Source organism: Pongo abelii, chromosome 15 (genome assembly GCF_028885655.2).
Source record: "Pongo abelii isolate AG06213 chromosome 15, NHGRI_mPonAbe1-v2.0_pri, whole genome shotgun sequence".
Taxonomy (NCBI): Eukaryota; Metazoa; Chordata; class Mammalia; order Primates; family Hominidae; genus Pongo; species Pongo abelii.
The window spans coordinates 64,342,736-64,364,721 of record NC_072000.2 but is presented as its reverse complement, the minus strand read 5'-3'; the positions used below and the strand labels follow the sequence as shown (position 1 = coordinate 64,364,721).

The window sequence follows — 21,986 nt, the reverse complement described above, 5'->3', positions numbered from 1 at the left end:
ATTTATTCCTTAATATAATACTTACTTCAAGCCAAAGAGGAAATCTCAGTACTAGAACAATTCCCAGGAAAGAAAAAAGAACAAGGACACCAACTCTTACCCTGTAACTCAGCAATGTCTAGAAATAATGGTTATTGAGATAAGCCAAGGCTAACAAAAAAAGGCATAAAATTATAAGGAGATCAATTATCTGCAGTTAATGACTATATGATGGCAAACTCAAAACCTGAAATGATAGGGAAAAAATACTCAATAAGATTCTTTGATTATAGAAAATCATATATGAAAATGATTAACAGTAATCAGTTAAAACAGAAATAAAAGTATATCTAAATAAATAACAAGAAATAGAACCTTTTTAAGAAGAGGGCTTCAGAATAAAACACACTTCTTTTTCTTGGATAGGAAGATTCAAAATTGCGAAGATGGTTGTCCTCCCTTTATTAATCTATACATTCAATATAATCACAACTGGACCTTTTTGTTCCCAGACCTTGATTAAATCATTTCAAAATACATATGAATAAATGTGAATAGCCAAAACATTCTTAAAATCATGAGAATCTGCAATACCTGATATTTAAACTTGATTTCAAATTATAGTATTTAAGAGGCAATACTAATGCAGGAATAAATTTATCAGTGGAATAGAACTGAGAATCCAGAAAGAGCTCTCTGGGAACAGAGATTCAATAATGGGTGTCTGAAAGCTGATCTTTTCCACTCCTGCCCTCCAGTGGTGGGTAGTTGAATCCCTACAACATCACACCTTAAAATAAATACCAACAGATTAAAGATTGAAGTCTGAAGTATTAACAATAAAAGGATACCAGTAGAGGTAGGCAAATATTTCTGTAATCTTATGGTAGGAAAGGACTTTCTAAGGATGACAAGAAAAGACTGACTCCAAAGGAATAAGAAAAAGTGACTCCAGAGAAAAAAAACTTCTACACTATAAAATAAAGCTCATTAATCTGAAAAGCAAACGTCTTTTAGGCATCTGCAATATATACACAAAAGTTAACATTACTACAATATACAAACAGCTATTTTAAAAGACAATAAAAATGAACACTTTAAAGGAAAAGAAATGGGCAATGAATGTGAACAGGCAATTAAATAAATAAAAGAATATAAATGGGTAATAAATATATGGAGCAATGACCAACCCTGCTAGCTATTAAACACAAATTTGTTTTTTATACATTACCTTCTCAAAGATTAAAAAATTATAATACCCAATATTGGCAAAGGAATAAAAAAAATACCTCTCATAAGTAGGAAACTAGTATCTTTCTGAAGGGTATGTAGGATATACATTGATTTTAAACATTGACTTCTGCTATGATTTGAATGTCACCTCCAAAACTCATGTTGAAATTGATTTGTCATTGTGACAGTAATAACCAGTGAGTCCATAAAAAGTAACTGGGTGATGAAGGCTCTGCCCTCATGAATTGAGTAATGCCCTTCTCTTAGGAGTGAGTTCCTGGTAAAATCAAGTCTGGCCCCATCTTGCCCTTGTTTGCGCTTGTGCTCTCTTGCATTCCTGCCTTCCACCACAGGATGATAGAGCAAGAAGGCCCTCACCAGATGCAGCCCCTCAATCTCAGACTTACTAGCCTCAGAACCGAGAGCTATATAAACTTCTATTATTAATAAATTACCCAGTCTGTGATATTCTGTGATAGCAACACAAAATGGACTAACTTCCAACCAAATGGATTTGTATATTCACTTTTGAAATGTATCTCTGTTCCAAACATTTCAATGTATGTTAAATATATATTAACTATACAAACAAAATATTTAAAAAATACCAAGCCACTGAACTCTTTAAATACAAAGCAGTTTTTGAAGCTAAAACTGTGAGCCTTCTGGGCTCAAGTAACACAGATGGCCAAAAGTCCACATCCTGTAGGGATAGTGGCAGGGACTAAAAAGGTACCCATGCACAGCTGGGATAGAACTCAGGCTCATTGCTTGAAACCAATACCTAGGGTGGAGAGGCTCTTCCAACCTATAAAAGGAGCCACAAAAAGCTACTACTAACCATTGCATGGGGCTATGGTTTAGATGAAATTATGTGTCCAGTGAGAAGAAATATAGATCTTAGTTTGTGTCTTATTCTTGGAAAGAGAAGCCTGATCCTGATGTTACCAAGAATCAAGGGAATCAAGTCTCCAATATAAAGATGTGGTTTTAGACAGAGATGTAGGTGCATGTAAAAACACTGGATAAGAAGAGTGAAAAAGAAAACAAAACAAAAACTTCCAGTCAATAGGAGACTGCAAAAGCAAACTCAAAACACACAAAGAAAACTAAAGTAAGATGGACAGCCAATAAAATCAACAACTGTAATTCATTCTAGAAGAAAAAATAACAATCTGAAAATAATTTCAAATGTTAAAAGGAAGCCACAATAGCCATTAAGGGGAGAAAAATTAAAAATAGGCAGAAATCAAACCAGAATACGTGGCTATTAGAGAGACAGCCTGAATATTTTTAAAAAATTCGCTGGAACTGAGGCCACATAAACTCTAGCTGGACAAAGTCAAAGTGTGAATTAGTAAATTAGAAAGTGATACTGAGGAACCACCTAGAACATAATACAGAGACGAAGAAGGAATATTGGAAAATGAATATTCAAAGATATGAAGGCTAAGGAATTTTCTAGAAACAAAAAAAGATATGAATCTTCCCATCAACAATGTATTTCAAAGAGGAGCTATGGATAAAACAACATACTTAAGCATATCAGAGAAATGTGTTTAGAATATCAAGTAAGGCAAAATAAAACAAATATTAACATGTCACACTTATAATATGCAAGGCTCTGTTCTAAGTGCTTTAAAACTTAATCCTCATTACAACCCTATGACACAGACACAATTTTATATCCATTTTGAACTTGCCCAAGGTCACACAGTTAAGTAGTGGTGACATAATAAAGAAATCTTTTTAAAAACTACCAGAAAAAAAAAATTACATACAGAAGCATAACAATTAGGCAGAGACCAGACTTCTCAGAGATCCAAGTTTGCCAAGTTTCACAAGACAATGAAATAATATACTGAGGGTGCTAATGGGAGGAAACCTATCAACCAAGAATTCTCTATCTAGCTGAAAAACAAAGTAACGCATAAAATATACTTTCACACAAAAACTAAGGACATTTACAAGCCAGCCTCTTACTAAAAGGATTACTAAAGGATGTACTTCAGCAAGAAGAAAAGTGGACTCAGAGAAGATGCAAGGAACAATAAGTACAGAAACTGGTAAAAATACTGGCTAATTAAACAAGTTATTGAGTATAAAAAGGAAAATGAAACTCTTTTATGCTAAAAAAAAAGTAGAAATTACATTGTAGGCAACTATACAGAGGATGGAGAAATGTTCAGTTTAATCAAATATTAGCTCATAAAAAAAATCACCAAATACAGAAAGAAACAAACTACCTTAAGTACAACTTCCTAAGGACTTCCGATATTGGAATTAGCAAATATAAGATATTATATCTATGGACAAAATGCCCAACAAGGTATTTTTTGAAAACTAACAAAAAATAAGAAACTATAAAAAAATTATCAGGCAGACTGAGAAAGAAATATTACTTTCAGAAATAAAAACAATTGGGTGGGAGAGGGTGAGGGTTGAAAAACTACCTATTGGGTTCAACCTTCAGTTATTTGGGTGATGGGTACACTAGAAGCCCAACCTCCACCATTATACATGCTATATCCATGTAACAAGCATATGCACACCTCTGAATCTAAAAAAAAAATTTTAAATGTTGATATTAAAAACTCAAAGGATGAGTTAAATAGATTAGATACAAATGAAGTAAACGACAACTGAGTTGAAGAAATAAAATAATAAAGTTGCCATTTGGGAACTGCTCAATAAATAAGTAAATACATAAAAGTATGTTCACTTCAAAAAACCTACAAAGGCCAAGGGAAATGGGCAGATAAAAAAGAAAATCAAATTCTTCAACAACAGTAACATAAATGGTCCACAGAAGTAGGCTCTAAGAATTTAAGATGTGCACATTAGAGTGCCCTTGAAGCCCAGGAACTTTTTTTTTTTGAGACGGAGTCTCCCTCTGTCACCCAGGCTAAGAGCAGTGGCACCATCTTGGCTTACTGCAACCTCCACCTCCCAGGTTCAAGCAATTCTCCTGCCTCGGCCTCCTGAGTAGCTGGGACTACAGGCGTGCACCACCACGTTCGGCTAATATTTAAGTTTTTTATTAGAGATCGGGTTTCGCCATGTTGGCCAGGCTGGTCTTGAATGGTCTTGAACTCCTGATCTGCCCACCTAAGCCTCCCAAAGTGCTGGGATTACAGGCGTGAGCCACCACACCCGGCCAAAACCCAGGAACTATTCATGTCAATTCCCTGCAACATGGCTAAGGTAGTAGTAAAGTTTAACATTTATTGCACTAAGAGAATCAGAAAATACCAGCACAATGATAGTGCCTTACTTTATGTAGCAGAGCTTAGTCTTGTTTAACAAATACTCTTCTGTTCTCATATTTTATATATTTAGGATTTATATTTAAATCATAGCAATCTTTAAATCCCCACATCCTCAGAGGTAGAAGGGTTTTTTTGTTTTGTTTGTTTGTTTGTTTGAGGTAGGGTGTTGCTCTGTCACCCAGGCTATAGTGCAGTGGCACGATCACAACTCAAACTATAGCCTGGAGCTCCTGGGCTCAGGTGATCCTCTCTCGTCTCAGCCTCCCAAGTAGCTGGGAGTATAGGTGTGCCACCAGGTCCAGCTAATTTTAAAATTTTTTTTGTAGAGACAAGGTATCACTATGTTGCCCTGGCTGGTCTCAAACTCCTAGGCTTGAGCAATCCTCCCGCCTCGGCTTCCCAAAATGCTGGGATTACAGGCTTGAGCCACCATGCCTGGCCAAAAGTTTTCTATTAGTTTGCAGTTCTAGAAAGTCCTTCCAATTTCCCTCAGCACTAAAAATATTTTCACAGACTTCTATGTTTAAATACTCCTCTAATAATGCTCAGTCCTGTCGATTAGCCAGTTAAATCAACAAATACTCTTGTTTCTCCTATAATACAGATCATCTATAAAACAGGAAGATTTATATAGAGGAAATCTTTTGTAAAGAAAGAATCCTTGGTTATTAAAAACAAATTGTATATACACATTTTGTAAACTTGGTTTCTACTACTATAAACATTCAGATAACACATTTTATCTATTAAATAATGAATATCAATTATTCTGAAGAAAATATAACCTATCTTTATCACCTGTTCCTTAAAAAATTAAGTATAAGATATTGTAGGCAGTACTTCTGATAAGAAACTGAATACAGAATTTAAAATACATAATCATCCTAGTAGTCACATATAGGTACCAACAGTCTAACAGTGTGTATTCCCCTCCCCCTAAATTCCAGTCTGCTTACTATAGGACTTCATTGACTTTACACCTATATATGATTTATCACTCTTCTTGCAGCACTTTAAGTGAATGCCCCTAAAATCTCAGTAACAATTCTGATCTAATCAGAAAGGCTTTGATCTATAAAATCAGGGTATGATTTTCTTTGGAAGCTGCAATTTCTCATTTAGCTCCATTTTCTGGCTAAAAAGTGAACTAAACAGCCCGCTGAATCTGACAGCACCTAAAATAGGATTCTTCCCCTCCTACTTGGACTCGATGGGGATGGTGCCACTTAATCCTCTGGAAGATTTATCTGAAAAATAATCCCAAGGTGATATGGGTTTCCTACTCTGTACTGGTTCCAATCCAAAAACGTTGGAAAAAACCAAAGAGAACACATGATTATGGTTCAGCTTTAAAATTCCTACACAAGGTTCTAGAAAGAAAATATCTTAAGGATACTAAAGCTCATCAGAAAAGGGGGCTATCCTTTGTGCTTCACTGACATATGCCTAAAATTCAAAATTCAGGACAAAATATTTTAAATATTTTACCTATGTTTTATAACATATTTGCCTTTTATTCCTTCCCTCTAGGTTTTATTCTCTTTTAAAACAGTCTCCAAGATTTATTCTGATGCCCACAAACTCAGTATCCTTGAATTTTTAATGTCTCTTTCTAATCCTGCTCTTATCACTTTGCCCCTCCTCAGCCTGAGCAATCTCTTCTTCTGTATCTCCTTTCTTGCTTTTAATTCTTCCTCATTCTAGACTTAGTAGGGGAGTAACAAAGTAGACTCTAGGCAAGCCAGCTGCAAACGTAAACATATCTCAGTAAACTCATGCAAGTCTGAGTTTAAGACTTAAGAGGTATTTACGGGAAGCTGAGAGGCTGCTGAACAATTCACAGTGAAAAGCACCACCAGAGGTAAGGGCTAATGGTACACATTCTTTTGAGTTATAATACTAGTAAGGAGTCTGGTTCTTGGTTTAAACTGGGATGCAGTCTCTCAATAACTTAACACTTTTTCCCGGTCAGACAAGACTTGTTATTTAAGTTGTAAAAGGCTAACTTATTCATAGCTATCTCATGAGACATGCAAGACACATATAAGTGAAAAATCACTAATAAAAAGTTACCTGTATTCCATTTATATAAAATATCCAAACTAGACAAATCTATAGACAGGAAATGGATTAATGGTTGATAAGGGCTGGGAGACGTGAATGGGGAGTGACTGCTAATGAGTACAGGGTATCTTTTGGAGGTGATGAAAATGTTCTAAAATTAAATTGTGTTAATGGTTGCATAAGTCTGAATATACTAAAGACTACCAAACTGTAAACTTTAAATGGGTGAATGTTATGCTATGTGAATTATAAAGCAATTTTAAAAGATTACTATGATTGTATGGTTTTCTGTATTAGTATTTTATATAAAAAGGTTAAAAAACGTGACTATGGATTACACATAGCAGTATAAAAAATACTCATGCTATAGTAAATTTTTTTCAAAGGTTAAAAAAGTTACCTGAAAATTTCTCAGCTGACAAAAATTTCAACTTATAGCCTTAAATAAATATTTACTTCACTTTTTCAGTTAAATATTTACTCACCCTCCTCCAACAATAAACTTCACCCAAATGAATTCTAATGCAACTGAACTGTTATTGAGTTCAATGTGCCCCAAATTAAGACAATACAAAATTTCAAAAAGCAAACCAAAATCAACCAATTGAACCAACTAAAGTAAGTTGGGTAAAGCTCTTCTATGCGAAAGACCATTTTTTTACCCCAAAATTATTTAAAAAATAATTAGTCTTTGCTAAATTAGTTAAAATTTAAAAGTACTCAAACCATAGTTTGCACTGGCAAACTGGCAAACTGGCAGCAGTTTCAATCTCACAAAGTGCAAGTGAACACACCTTGCCACTTTTGATGTTCTTCATAGGTTTCCTGATTTTTTATTTAATGTATCAACATCTTCTAGTTGTGCTGTGATCTGAAGTACATAATCCGTAAGTAGTTTTCTTAAATTTCTATAAAGGCATGTATTACACAGTTTTTAAAAGTAAACCTTGTAAGTATATAATTGCGAGGAAAACATCTAAGCTAAATTTAGTTGGAGGGCTCTACTGACTATAAAAATTAGATACTGACCTATTTTCACTACAATTATAGTACAAGCAAAATACTAAAAACACATGGCATGGAACTATTTAGTTTATAAAGTTTTCTAATAATGTTTTAGCATTTACAATCTCAATTTGCCTCATCTGTTAACTAATTCAGATTTATCAGTTTTGGGTAACTTGTCTTATCCAAGTTATCTATAGACAGATCTCTAGACAGAAAGTGTCTTATCCAAGTTATTCAAAACTGAAGTGGATTCAATTCCTAGTTTGCTACTTATAAATCGCTGCATATTTGAGGATTTGGACTCAGACTAACCCAGAAAACAATAACTGACTTCCTGATCCAATCCATCCTCTTCTCTTCTTTAAAACTAATAAACAAAACACCTCACATAGAGCATTTACAAATGTTTGCTGATAACCTTGTATACTTAAGTTGAAAGAAAGGAAAAATATAACTTATTAAACATTTAAGATGGTAAAAGCTTCATTTATATACAAATACATGGGGATTCTAAATATTTTACACATATGAAATGTCCCTGCTGAAAAAAAATGACCAAACGCATTTGCCTCTAACAGACTTCAGTTGATATAATCTAACATTTTTCAAAATAGAGTCACTCACTGAGTTCATGAATTGTGACATGAAATTTTTTTGTGTGTGTAGGGAGATAGATGCTGAGGAAAGTAAGAGAGAAAAAAACCTTTTCAAGTGAAAGTTCTATTTAATAGCTTAAAAAATGTGTAACCACCTACCTCCTATACTTGAATAGCCACACCTCAAATCGCATGGCCCAAAATGAACTTCTCAACTCCTGCCACTTCTTAGTTCCACGTCTGAGGAAACAGATCTATCCTTAGTCATAAGCTCATAGAATCCTCTATTTCCCTTATGGCAGCACTTACCTGGTGAATTATCTCTCACTTTAGATTTTAAGACCCAGGAGGAAAGAGATCATGTCTTTTTTGTTCATATTTAGCACATGACACTTGATGAATACATGAGACAGATGAATAACAGCCATTATACCTTGGCTTCTCCCTTGTCGACACTGATTATCTTCTATGCAGGAAAAGGTATTTTCAGAGAAGTTGGCCGGCCAACAAACTGTATCCTACCATTTTCCATCTATAGAATACATGGTTGTCTTTTATCCCTACAAAAATATCATAATGGGTTTCTAAAAAGAAAATATTGGACCCTAAAAGAAATCTATGGCTTAATCAAAACTTGATTTTCAGATTACTGTTCATCAATAACTTTAAAGTTTATCAACATCATTAGATACACACTCCCATTATTGAAAAATGCCACATAAGGAAGGGAACAAAAGAGAAAAAACATAGTTATGACTAAGAGCCCACACATTTTCTTTCCCTGAGCTATTTATTTATTAATCTGCTCATTCATTCAACATTCATGGATGGATGAATTTTTTCTAAAGTTTTCTCTACACAAGAAGCCAAGTATAAAGTAATTCAGACACAAACGAATTTCTGGGAGCTGGGAAATCCATTGTCAATGTATTCTAGCCAAAAATATCTCTAACTTAATCTTGGAGTTTTACTACATAAAACAAGTAATACTGTTTACACTTACAGAGCTACTTATTTTACTGACTGTAGCAAACCAGAAAAGATCACACTAGATGGCTGACTAGTTGAAACACCTGCTTACTGTATCAAGAAGCATTTATGCAGAAAGAGAAAATGAAGATGACAGATATGGACTAACAAAGGGTAAGCTGTGGGTTGGTCACAAAACAAAAACTGCCACTTCTAAGACTGGCCCCTTGGCAACCAAAACAGCCTTACAGGCTCTCAGAAAGGATAATACCCTACTGCTTTACAAAAAGTGAAAATTTTATTTCCTATCTACTTAACATTCTGAGGTATGATGGCATACTGCAAAGATGTTTTTCTAAAGCCTGGTAAGTTATGAGATTCTGTTTGGAAAAACAAAAACAAAAAAATATATAGCCATCCCTTGTCTTTTATCATTCACATTTTCATTTCTGAATTTTGGTAATAAAGGTAAGCACACTTCATCTTTATACACACAGTACCAAATTATGATGTGATCCTACTAGTCATGCTAAAGAAAAAGGTAGTACTAAGAATCCAAGACATTCAAAGTTGGTAATGAATTATATTCTTATTCTTTAAAACAGTACAATAGACAATTCTTGAACAACATATTCTTTAAAATAATTAAGCCACCTAAAGTATAACTAAAAAAAGAATGTTTACTTACATCCCTCCCTGAGGTGGTCATATCACAGATGAATACAAAACACCAGCCTAAATTTAAAGTGATTATACATGACCCATGCTTTCTCATAGTCTGCTATATTTCCAGCTCACATTCAATTTTCTGTCATGTGTTCACCAGAAAATGAACAGGGAGACTACAAAAATTTAACAGTCATATATTGATAATCTCTTTAAAATGAATGAAACAAGACCGCTTTTAAGGAATTTATTTTCAATAAACATTGAAGCTACCATTTATAGTATAATCTCTATTGTAAACTCAGCTAGCTTGTGTTTAAGACTATCTTCTTAGACTCAAGAGAATTTCATTTGAATAAAGGATCAGTGAAATAATTTACATCAGTGGGTTGCAAACTAGTAAACATGAATAAAATTTTAAGCCATAAGAAAAAAGTGTGTATGGCTTGTGGAACTAATTGTATTATGGCCATATCATATGCTTTTTTAATGTTAAAAAATGTAATAGCTCTTCTTGGGGAAAATTTCCAAAGGGAGCTAACATATGATAATATACTTTTCAAACTTAGTATACACTGCCACCTCAAATCCCAACTCAATCACAAGATTCACTCTCTGGGTACAATGGAACAGTAGTCATACCCTTCACGTACAAAGATTTTCTGACCCATCACAATGGCCAAGAGACTTACTTCCGCAGTAGCAATGAAACTGCATGGATCAACAAATTATTTCTGAAAAGTCCAAGGACATGTATTAGGCTCCTGTTAATAGCTCTGAAACTCTTGGCAAATAACTGCTCTGTTTCAAATTTCCTCATCTGTTAAGATATAGGTAGTAACAGTATCTAGCTCATAGGGCTGCTGCGAAGATTTAATGAGATAATAATTGAAAATCTATTCTAATAGTCCCTGGCACATAAGAGCTCAATAATGTTAGTTATCATTGTTAGTTGCTAATGTCAAGGCTAGGAAAACATAAGAGGCACACAAAGAATCAAGAGGTCTCATTAGCATTGTTCTCCAACAAATGGATCTAAGCTGGCACTGACAATATGAAATTATCCATTTAAAAAGCCAATAAATTTTACTATGTATTTTCTTTTTTCTTCTTCTTTTTGTTTTTTTTTTTTTTTAAGACGATGTCTTGCTCTGTTGCCAGGCTAGAATGCAGTGATGCGATCTCGGCTCACTGCAACCTGTGCCTCCCGGGTTCAAGCAATTCCCCTGCTCAGCCTCCTGGGTAGCTGGGATTACAGGCATGTGGCCACCATGCCTGTGCCACCACGCCCGGCTAATTTTTTGTATTTTAGTAGAGACAAAGTTTCACCATGTTGGCCAGGATGGTCTTGATCTCCTGACCTCATGATTCGCCTGCCTCAGCCTCCCAAAGTGCTGGGATTACAGGCATAAGCCACCACACCCAGCTTGTATTTTCTAAACACTGAAAATAGTCTAGCATTTTGATAAGCTTGAAAGTCTAGCTTAGAGGTTTATTTGAACACAGAGTATGCATATTATTAGATACTTGTTGGGTTCAAATTAAATCAGCTGATAGTTATCTCTCTTCTTTAACACATCATCTAATTCCTGTGATTCCACAATTCCTCTCTGGTTAAAAGGACACGAAGTTCATGATAATATTTGCAAATGTAAAATACTCTGAAAAGAGATATGTGATTATAAATGTCCTGTTAACCCTCGAAGCCAAAATATAGGAAGTTAAAATGAAGCCTGTAGGTCCAGAATCAGTCAACGTAGTCTTCTACATCAATATAAGAACACTGCCACACTTCAGATTTGTATAATCTTCACACTTAAATATCCAGGTTCAGAAAAAATAACATACAGGAAGAGAGTCAGAAACGTCTGCTACGATAAAGCTTGTAACTACTTCTACTACCTCCTCCTACAACAATCACTTTCACTCCAGGTAGTTTTTGCTTAATACTTACCAAATATCTGAATGTCTACTATCCATAAAGCACTGTGCTAGCCGCTAGCCTTTCGGTAAAGTAAAAATTTATTTTTCCCTTTAGAATTAACTGAATGCAATTATAATTTAGACACAAATACCTAAAAGTAAAACATATGATAGAAATAATACACAGACATTGCTTTAAGTACAGAGAAAGGAGAGATTAAACACTCTGGGGGTTAGAGATGACTTTGTGGAAGAAGAAATATTAGAAATGAGCTTTACTAAAAGAGAAAACCAAAGCTGGAGAAGGAAAGAAACAAATTCCAGACTGCACACTAGCATGAGCAAAGATCCATGGAGAGAAAAGAGTGTGTTCCAGAGATAGCAAGTGTACTAGTTTGGTTAAAACAGACTAATGTCTTGAGGTCCAATCATGGAAAGTGTCAAAAGCCAAACCAAGAATTCTGAACTTCATTCCAGAGGTAAAAGGGAGTCACTGAAGTATACTGAGAGAAATGATATAATGAAAAACCATAGTTTAGAAAGAATTTCGATGGTTTATAGAATTGGGGAGGAGATGCAGTACAAGATGCTAGCAGGAAAGAGACCAGTTGGAATGCTAATGTCTTGGTTTGGGTCTGCAGTAGTAGCACCCACACTATTCCAAGACAATTTTTCAAACTTAACCTAGAACTCACATATAAAGCCTTAATGCCTTTTATAAAGACTCCATTTTTAAAAAATGGTAATAACTGAGTTAATCAGAATGATTTGATTTCCTTACTCTTTTGCATCCTTTCCTGTAGCAATGATATCTTCCTGCTCATTTCTAACCATAAACTGTAACTCCTCTTCAAAATACCAACCGTTGTCCTTCCTTACTGACTGATCATTCTAGCCTGAACATTCACCTTTGCTTTATTACTGTTACTCTTCATCCACAATTTAACCATCTACTCCCACCTAATCATTAACTCCAAACCCTTGACATCTTGCCAGCTTTGCAGAGCCAAATAAAGCTACTCATACTCAACTTTCTTTCTTCTATTACCTCTTAACTTTTAGTCTATTCAAATGCAAGCTCTCTAAACTCACAGAGCTTACAATGTCTTCTAAATTCTCTACTCAATCTCTAGTTTGGCTTCCCGGCTCACTGCAAAAGCTATACTGAATGACAACCCTCTCATACTAAGCAAGTCTCTATACCCCTAAGTAACTCAAGATTTCATATACTCAATAATAACAGCTACCATTTATTTGGCACTTTCTTCATGGTAGAAAAGATCTCAAATGCTTTATATAATTATTTCATTAAATCTTCAAGATAAACTTATGACAAAAGTATTTCCACTTGACATAAAAAAAAAAAAAAAAACAAACAGGTTTAAGAAATCAAGTAGCTTACCTAGGAACACCTGGCTACGAAGTACAAGAACAGGGACTCAAACTCTGTCCTCTCTTTCAAAGGTTAGTTTTATCACCATGTCCGCCATGGGGCCCTTCAATGTGGCTCTACTGATTACATCTGTTCAGAAACATTTCCCTAGATCCTTCATTAAGGATATCAACCACTTGAGAATTAACATGGATTCCATTCCTTAATCTAAACAATGGTACTTGAAGACATAAAATGTTTAGCTTTGTTAACTTCTGAAACTTTGGGAATGAGAAAATGAACTTAATTTCTTAAATCTTTTCTGAATGTTTTAGAAGAAAACATTAGTCTTGCATTGGAAGACTTTACATAAACTTACATGGACTTGCTTAACTCTAGGAATCTATGAATCGTTAAGTGTTAATGTTTAGCTTTTGAAATTTTGGTTCCTGGTAATAAGGAGGTTCATCTAATTGGGAAAAATCCACTCAGTAATATCTTGAAAAATACTTTTATATCTACCCAGATCTGATCCTGGCATGTTATTTAGGTTCTCTGACCCTGTATTTCCTTATTTATAAAATGAAGATAACATCATATATTTTAAAGGGTTATGGCAAAAAATTAAAGCCTAACACAAATAAATGGCCAAGAAAGTATGGCTTCCATTACTTTCTTCTGTATCTAGAAGTAGTTTAGCCTCAAAAGATTTTAATTCTAAATCGTATCAGCCACAAAAACTAATCACTTTTAATCCAGATCTTAAATATGGATACTACATATGCTTGGTCAATGGATTCCAAATAAACATATTAAGAATTATAAAAACTCAAGATCCCTCCTTTATCACATATTTACTCAAGGAAGCTTAAAACATCTCTAATATTATAAAAACAGTATAAGAGTCTAGTTTATTGATACACATTAAAAGCCTGTACCTTTCCTCAGTTCCTTACAAAAATTATAAAGTCTATTACATTTTAGATAAAGGTATACAGAAACTTGCCTCTCTCAATTGCTTACTTTCTCTAGCTCTGACCTGCCTCAGCAAAAGAAAAGCCTGGTAACGAGATTATCTAGGTAGTACATGGATATTACATGTACATGTACATGTACATGGATAGTACATGCTAGGACATTCAAAGGTCAAAATCATCAAAGAATATATTCTGGAGACTCAGAATGAAGTATAAAATTGTTATGTAATATGGAGAACACATGACATTAGAAAGAATGAAGGGTAAAGAATATAATCAATCTTTTGATTTTGATATAGGTTAACCCAAGTTTATTTCATATACAAATAGCTAATAATCCCAGGTCAGTTAATTTATATATCTTGGCAAATAGCAAAATAACAAACACAACTTAATTTTAAAATTTGTTATTTGAGATGGAAGACAGGACATATTGTGACATAAAATTACTTAGAGGAAGACACAACTTTTACCCAGTTGCCTCACTATACCTTCTCCCCTTGTCCAAGGTTTATATATTTCACAGGGCCATGCCTTGTTTTATCTTCTTGCTTAACTCCTACAAAACCCTGCCGTGGCCAATTTTCTTACATGGCCGTCTCTTTCTCCTGATTTGATTAAGGATGGAAAGTATTCAAGAGTATACTGACTCAGAGTCAGGTGCCCAGGCAAGAGTTAGATAATCATTTGAGAGGATCATCAAAATATCACCTTGTTATATTATTTCTACACAAGCATAGATTTACATCTTAAAAAATTAATCCAGCTCTCATGGGTGAGTATTTCAGAGATAACAAGTTCTTTGTGGATATATGCCACTCTTTGGTTAAAAATTACAAATAAGCACACACAGTTAAACCAAAATCAGCTGTACATTCTATTAGCTATTAGAGTAAACAAATGGCCTAGATGTAATCTGAACAAACTCAAAGACTATAGGTATTTAGTAACTGCTCAGCAATATTTACCACATGACAAAATGATGTTGCTATAGATTTCTTTCAAAAACAAATGAGGTATTACAGAATTTTCAAAGGTTTAACAAGATAAGACCCAGCTTGAAGTGACAGAAAAAACCTTCATAATGTGTTTTTATAATATCCTTCACATGAGACTATCAAGGGTCCTGTGCTTGTTCAAACCTGTAGTCTCAACCACCTTTTGTCTCCCATGAAATCTCCATCCTCCTTCCTCTCAAGAGTTTCCCTACACATCCCAATCCCAAAAGAAAAATCAATAGCTTACAAGAATACAAGAACAGCTTTTCTAAAGAACCATCACCAACTTAGAATTTGTTAAATAAAACAGAACTGAGAAAGAAATCCAGCCTTAGAACACTGAAACATCTAAGTGCCTGACACATAACAGGCATTTATTTGGCAAAGGCATGTTGACTAGACACACAATATTGATAAAAAAATTTAAAAATGTAATAACTGGACAGTACATGTGATAATCTAATCTGCCCAACTGGCTTTACTGATTTGGAAGCTGAAACTCAAAAGGTTAAAGGACTTGTCCATGGACACAGATATTTTGGAGCACAGCCATGACTAAATAATCCTTGTCTCCTACTGCACTGTTCCCTTCAACAGGTCATATACCTCAGCCCTTCATGTAAAAAGATACAATATGTACACAAAATACATAAAAAGATACAAGCCAAATAAAAAGCAATTTGAGGACTATTATTTCTCAAATATAATTGAGGTAGTTAACTTCAAACATTATCAGTCTTAATATACCTTTCCCATAATGTAATTACTTCACTGATCTAAAAATGTTTTATGATATCAAATTAAAATGTCTTAGGCAACTGCCATGTGCAGGAAGTTCATTATAGTTTCAATAATGTGATACTGCTGTAAACTTCCAGATTAAAAGTAATCATCCTTACATGACTGAAAGTTTAATCAGATACATATAAGTTACACATAACAAGAACAAAACTATAACACTACGAAATGTTACTTTGTGCTTCAAATTATTTATTGGTAAAGAAAGCATTAAGTCAATAAAAGCAGCATCTAAGAACAGAAAATCTCCTTATTTTCAATTTTCTTATTTGTAAAATAAGGAGTTACAGAAATATAATCTTTGGAAAAGGCCCAATATGTAGCAAGATAAAAGTATAAAAGTGAAGTGTTTCAAAGAGAGTTGGGGACCAAGCTATGCTAAATTCCCGAGCGCTCTGGAACCCTAAGTCTCAGCAGAGTAGTGTTTCAACAAATCCCTCCACTTTTCGGAGCGCAACACATGTAAAGTGGTTGTGTTTAAAACCCCAACGTGCAAGTGTGAAAAGACTGTTTTACAAAACAATTGTTAAAATGTCTAATTTCTCTCAATAATGTCAAAATCATTTCCTTTCAGAAAATGATAGCTATCTCTCATACTCTTCCAACCACTTCTTAAAACACATTCAGCTCATTATTCCAATTAGCAGGAAACTTGCGGTGAGGTGGGGGTAGCACACAGATCCCATGGCTTGGAGAACTGAAGCATGACTTTTGTGGATTTGTACCATGTGGTGTTTGAGGAGAGAGAAGAAAAATACCTCAGGTGATGAAATTTTCAAAACGTATCTAAAACTGCAGTTGGTAGAAGGCTCTCCAGAGCCAGCTGTCTTTCAAGAAAAGGCTCCAAGTTTATTTAAAATCTACAAGCACAACAGAACCATACCTCAACCAACCTCTAACATCAAGAAGTTTTACCCGATTTACGTAGTTAAAAGGATGAGAAATCGGAATTTACTTCAATAGATTTGTTCGATGCCTTAATAATGAATGAACTGGAGGCATCACTCACTGACTTGAGTTCTGAAGGAGCCTCTCAGCCCTGCCCCCAGTAAAACCTTAAGCAATTTCTACAGAACTGGGTTTTTCGAGGCTAAGCCCTGTTCAAAGAAGTCTCCCCGCCTCCCTCCCAGAGGCTGAAGCCCAGGACAGCCGGGGCGGCGCGCCAGGGCGGGTGGGGGCGCGGGGACGCCCCCTCCCCGCTTGGGAAAAGTTCCGCAGGCCGCTCTCCGGCCAGGCCGGCCTGCGGCCGTCGCCTGCGTCGCCGCCGCAAACACCTCTCTCGGCCGCGGACGGCCAGAGGGTCGCGCCCCCTCCCCGCGCCACCGCCACAAACACCCCGCCCCCGCCTCCCCGCCACCGCCCTCGCTGAGCGTTAACCCCTCGCCGCCCGCCGCCCGGCTCGGGGGAGGAGGCCGGCAAGGGGGTGGAGTTGTCGCGTCTCCTCCCGGGAGCGCCCGGGCAGACGCCCGGCTTGTTTACAGGCCCCAGGCCTGCCCGCCGCCGCCGCCGCCGCGCAGGCCCGCACCGCCCGCCAGCCCGCCGTCGGCCCGAGCGCCGCACTTACCCGGAGCAGCCGCAGGCGGGCAGGTCCCTGGTCGGCCGAGGCGGCGGCGGCGGCAGCCGGGGAGGGGGTCACCGCGGCGGCGACGGCGGCAGCCGGGGAAGGGGTCACCTCGGCAGCGGCGGGCCAGGTCAGGCCGGGGAAGGGGCGGAGGAGGGGAGGAGCCGGGCTGCGTCCGGGCCCCCGGCTCTCGGCGCCCTCGCGGCTCAGATCATCCGGGCGTTGGAGAGGGAGGCAGAGAGCGGGTCCCGGAGAAGGAGGAGGAAGAGCCGAGGACTCATCGCTTTCGCGCCTCACCTGTCTAGTGTCCCCCCACCCCCCCTCCCCAACCACCCGTTCCGGAGCAACAGCCGCCTGAGGACCCGAAGCTGCGGGCCGGACCGGCGCCGAGACCACTGCTCTCTAGCTCCCGCGCGCGCTCCCGTCCCTAGCGCCGCCACCGCCGCCGCCGCCTCTAGCGCGGCCCCGCGCAGGCGCGCTCACGACCGCGTCGCCCCTCCCCCACCCCTCCGCTCGCCCCGCCCCGCTGGCTCCGCGGCTGCTACAGCTGCGGCGCGGCGCGCCGCTACAGAGACCCGGATGTCGTTGGGCAGGAACTGCGGCGAGGGCTGGCGGGCGGGGGAGGGGCCGCCACAGATGACGTCACTGCCCTACCCCCTTCTTTCTCTGCCGCTGCCGCCGCAGTTCCCTTACGGCCTGGAGCACCAGGCCGAAGCCGAAGGGAGCGTCCGGATCCCGGATAGCAGCCAGGACCCGGGCCTTCACGTTCTGGCGCCAGGGACTGGACAGAATGTGCGGCCATTAGGTGCCCAGTAGATCGACAGCCCCTCCGTGCCCGGCCCTTGGCCAAGTAGGGACTCGGAAGCTACCCCTACGGCGTCCGCGCCCCGAGCCCTGGCTCTTCTACCTGCCTGCAGATACAAACCCCACTCCCTGCGAAGATGGTGTACACGCAGCCCCGAGCACAGACCCGGAGCTGTCCACCCTTCTTGGGCGCCGTCGCGGTCTGGCCGCTGCCCTTCGAACCCATGGTGGGTCCCAGGCAGCTGCCAGACCCCCCTACCCCAGAGTCCCACGCCTCCAGAGCCTTCCTCTCCCAGTGACCCCAGGAAGCCCAAACAGATGCCACGGCCACACACCTCGCGTCCCAAAGGGCAGAGACACACGCACGCTACCACCGCCCACCCACGTGCGAGTGCAACTGATTCACGCACGGGGCACATGCTCTGAGTTTCTGGCAGGTTTTCCATCAGTAGTTCAGGGGATTCCACATTGTATTTATTTGCACATGTTAGATAATCACGTGATTCTGTCCCAGGGGACCTCCAACGACCTCCAATGAGGTAGGTTAAGAGAACAGGATTTTTCAAAATCAGGAGAATAATCAGAAACATAACAGCTGCTTCTATTAAGAGGTAGAGATGAGCTAAAGTTAATAGAAACTGCACGTGCCGGCGGCCAAAATCCAGTTTAGCTAGCTAAAAAACCCAACCCACGCTCCTTGCAGACGCCGGGGATAGAATGACAAACCCTAGGCAGCCAATGAATCGCAGCCTAGGAGCAGTACATCACCAGCACGGGTTCCCATTGGCTGGGGTGCCCTTCCCTCTCTTGTCAGCGACTTAACCAGTTCACGAATTTGACCTACACCACATTCACAGGAAAAGAAGTTAGAAGAAAAGTCCGTATTTTTAAAAGATGTTCTGATGCACACACAAAACAAAGACTTCATTGTAGACGGCCGGTTCTTTTACTGGCCAAATTGAGTTCTGGCCAGTAAAAAAGGTAAATTTATGTTGAAGGCCTCTTTATTTTACTTGAGGAGCTTACTATAGCAATTTGCACCCTACTACTTTCTATCTCCTAAACCATTTTGTTGCCTCGACTCTTAGATCAAAAGCAACCTATTTATTCTTTCTGGCATTCAGCAAATATTTAGCTGCTGCTTTTAAAGTTGTAAAAAGCCATTTCTAATTTTTTCAACATGACTTTGGGGAAGGTTCTGTTTCCTTCACTTTTAGACCTAGAACCTAACAACAGGATCAAATATATAATCGCCAGTCACTGGCAAACCAAATATTCAAGGAATCCAAAAATTACTCAATATCTTTGGGATTAGAATTTTTTTTTTTTTTTTTTTTTTTTTTTTTTTTTTTTGAGACAGAGTCTCGCTCTTTCGTCCAGGCTGAAGTGCAGTGGCACAATCTCGGCTAACTGCAAGCTCCGCCTCCCGGGTTCACGCCATTCTCCTGCCTCAGCCTCCCGAGTAGCTGGGACTACAGGCGCCCGCTACCACGCCTGGCTAATTTTTTTGTATTTTTAGTAGAGACAGGGTTTCACCGTGTTGGCCAGGATGGTCTCGATTTCCTGACCTTGTGATCCACCCACCTCGGCCTCCCAAAGTGCTGGGATTACAGGCGTGAGCCACTGTTCCTGGCCAGAATTTCTTAGGAGAAGATGAACATGGATCATTTCCAGATATACAAAATAAAAATAAAATTCACTATGCATTTGGTCTCAGTATCATCTGAAGATACATTTCCTAATTCTCCACATATCTCCCCCACCCCCCAAAAAAAGAAATTAGATCAAAGATCTTTGAAACGCTACCTTCTTGGAATCCTTAATACTCCAGACAAGTAACAGCATGAGTAGCATACTGGTGGACTCATTAACATTCTGAACTAGAAAAGCTCATATGGCAACCATTTGGAGTGCTCTTAAAAGACAAATTTTCTTATTCATAAGCAGAAGCTGGGTCACTAGTGACAGTAGTGAACCATAGAAAACTTGAAAAGCCTCCCTATCTTTCTGCTTCCTTCCTTTAGGCTTCCACACCTTTCTTCTCTCTGTTTCTGCACTTGGAGAATCTGGGTCAATTGTAGAAAAAGAGGGAGATAAATAGAAAATATGAACAGAAAGAAATTTTTAAGGAGTCTACACATTGTACAGACTGCCGATAAAGCGGCACCTTCCTACTATTTATTTCTGAATACAGCTTGCAGGGACATTTTGGTATGAGCTAGGAAACTCATGGGTTATAAGATTAATATTTTAAAATTTGAAACAAATATATCAATATTGTCTGATTAAATATGTTTAATATCATCATATCCCCTTTTATTAAACCTTATACTAAGGAGGGGGGACTAATAGAAGGGGAAAAGAACATTGAAAAAAGAGGATTGAAAGTTCTCTTCTGAACTGTAAGACTTTGCCGGGCCTCCTACACGTATTTGGGATGTTCATAGTAAGATTTTAGTGGGAATATATTGCCATGACGATAACATTTTAGTAATTTTTATAGGTATATTATAAAACTATCCTGCTCTACTTTGGAAATCTGTTTGTATTTCGATTAACAAAGAAAAAGATTATCTACAAGATTGGCTTTAAAGTCCTGAATTTAGTGTGTGTTAATAGCCTAGTAATTGGGAGGCTCAGGGTGAGGACAGGGGCTGTAGTGTGGAGTCTAAAGCTTAATCTGGTCAGCAATACTCTCTTTCTGTTTCCACCACAATTGTGACTTAAAAAAAGGTTTACATTCCTGCTCCCAAATTACTCTCCAGGAGAGTCACCCTTGAGGCAGACTTGCCTGGGCCTCTCAAAATATATGCAGTAATGTGAGTGACCCCCTCAGGAGGCTAGTATTTGAGAATACCCGTCACCATCCTTTTACACTGAAGCCAGTCACTACTCAAGAGTTAAAAAGCCAACCAGAACATAGGTTCAACAATTCCTTCCTCCCTCACTACCTGTTTCATATTTTTTTCTCTCATACATCCTCTTCATTTGGTTTCCTCTTTTCTCATTTCTCCTTCTCTCTCTTCTCTTTTTCTTTTCTCTTTTTGCCTTCTTTGCCCTTCTCTTCCCCATTCTTCTTTTCTCTCTTTTCATTAGCTTAGTACAAATTGTAGCTTCTGCTACCCATTTTCTCCCAGAGCAGAACATGCGAGCAGACAGTGCCCCTAAATGAATTTCATTCAGGGAGAGGGTGTGCCCCCTACCCCAGCCCTCCTTCCTCCCTCCCCTACATCATAATATGTTATGAGAAACTTAGCTGCTTAGAGGACTGTTACAGAATGAAAAGGATTAGAGAATCCTGTCCTGTGTGACATCACTGGGCAGCCCCATTAGGGAGGGGCAGAGGGGAGCAGCCAGCAGTCTTATGCTACCACTGTGGCTCATCCTGGGGCAACTGTGAGCACCAGAGGCCAAGTCCTGGACAGTCTTTAGGGTAGGCTTTCACCTCAAGATAGCTGTATATGGCCACAGCCTTACAATACTAGCGTGGATCTTGTCAGATAAGTTCATCTGTTCATCAGATAGCTATTGTGCACCAAGCACTGTGTGGGACACTGGAGGTAGATAATGACATCAATAGGCAAGCCCTGCCCACAAAGAGCCGACATAATAATGAGAGGCATAGACAAATAAGTCAGCAGATAGAAAGGAAATTGCATACTGTGATCCATGCTGTGAAGAAAATAAATAAGGAAACAGATCAGGGAGATGACTTGAAACAGGTGTTCAGTGCAGACCTCTCTAAGAAGGCAGCATTTGATCTAAAGGA

At 38.5% G+C, this 21,986-nt stretch overlaps 1 protein-coding gene across 7 annotated transcripts in view; it reads right to left on the bottom strand.

Moving 5' to 3' along the window:
- The window catches only part of PPM1A (protein phosphatase, Mg2+/Mn2+ dependent 1A), a 47,339-nt gene extending 25,578 nt beyond the window's left edge, over positions 1-21,761 (bottom strand). Inside the window, exons 1-2 of one of the 7 annotated variants that reach the window (XM_054529824.2) lie at positions 8,583-17,050; positions 7,340-8,389 (exon numbers count right to left, since the gene is read on the bottom strand). Coding sequence is in view for 3 of the 7 variants with exons in the window: in XM_054529822.2 (XP_054385797.2) it covers positions 21,169-21,364 (196 nt within the window). In the remaining 4 variants the exon portion in view is untranslated. Of the gene's footprint in view, positions 1-7,339; positions 8,390-8,582; positions 17,051-17,416; positions 17,549-20,023; positions 20,279-21,168 lie in introns of those variants that run through there. The other 6 variants (XM_063715274.1, XM_054529822.2, XM_054529821.2 and 3 more) reach the window with 6 other exon arrangements.
- Between the last annotated feature and the right edge of the window lie 225 nt (positions 21,762-21,986).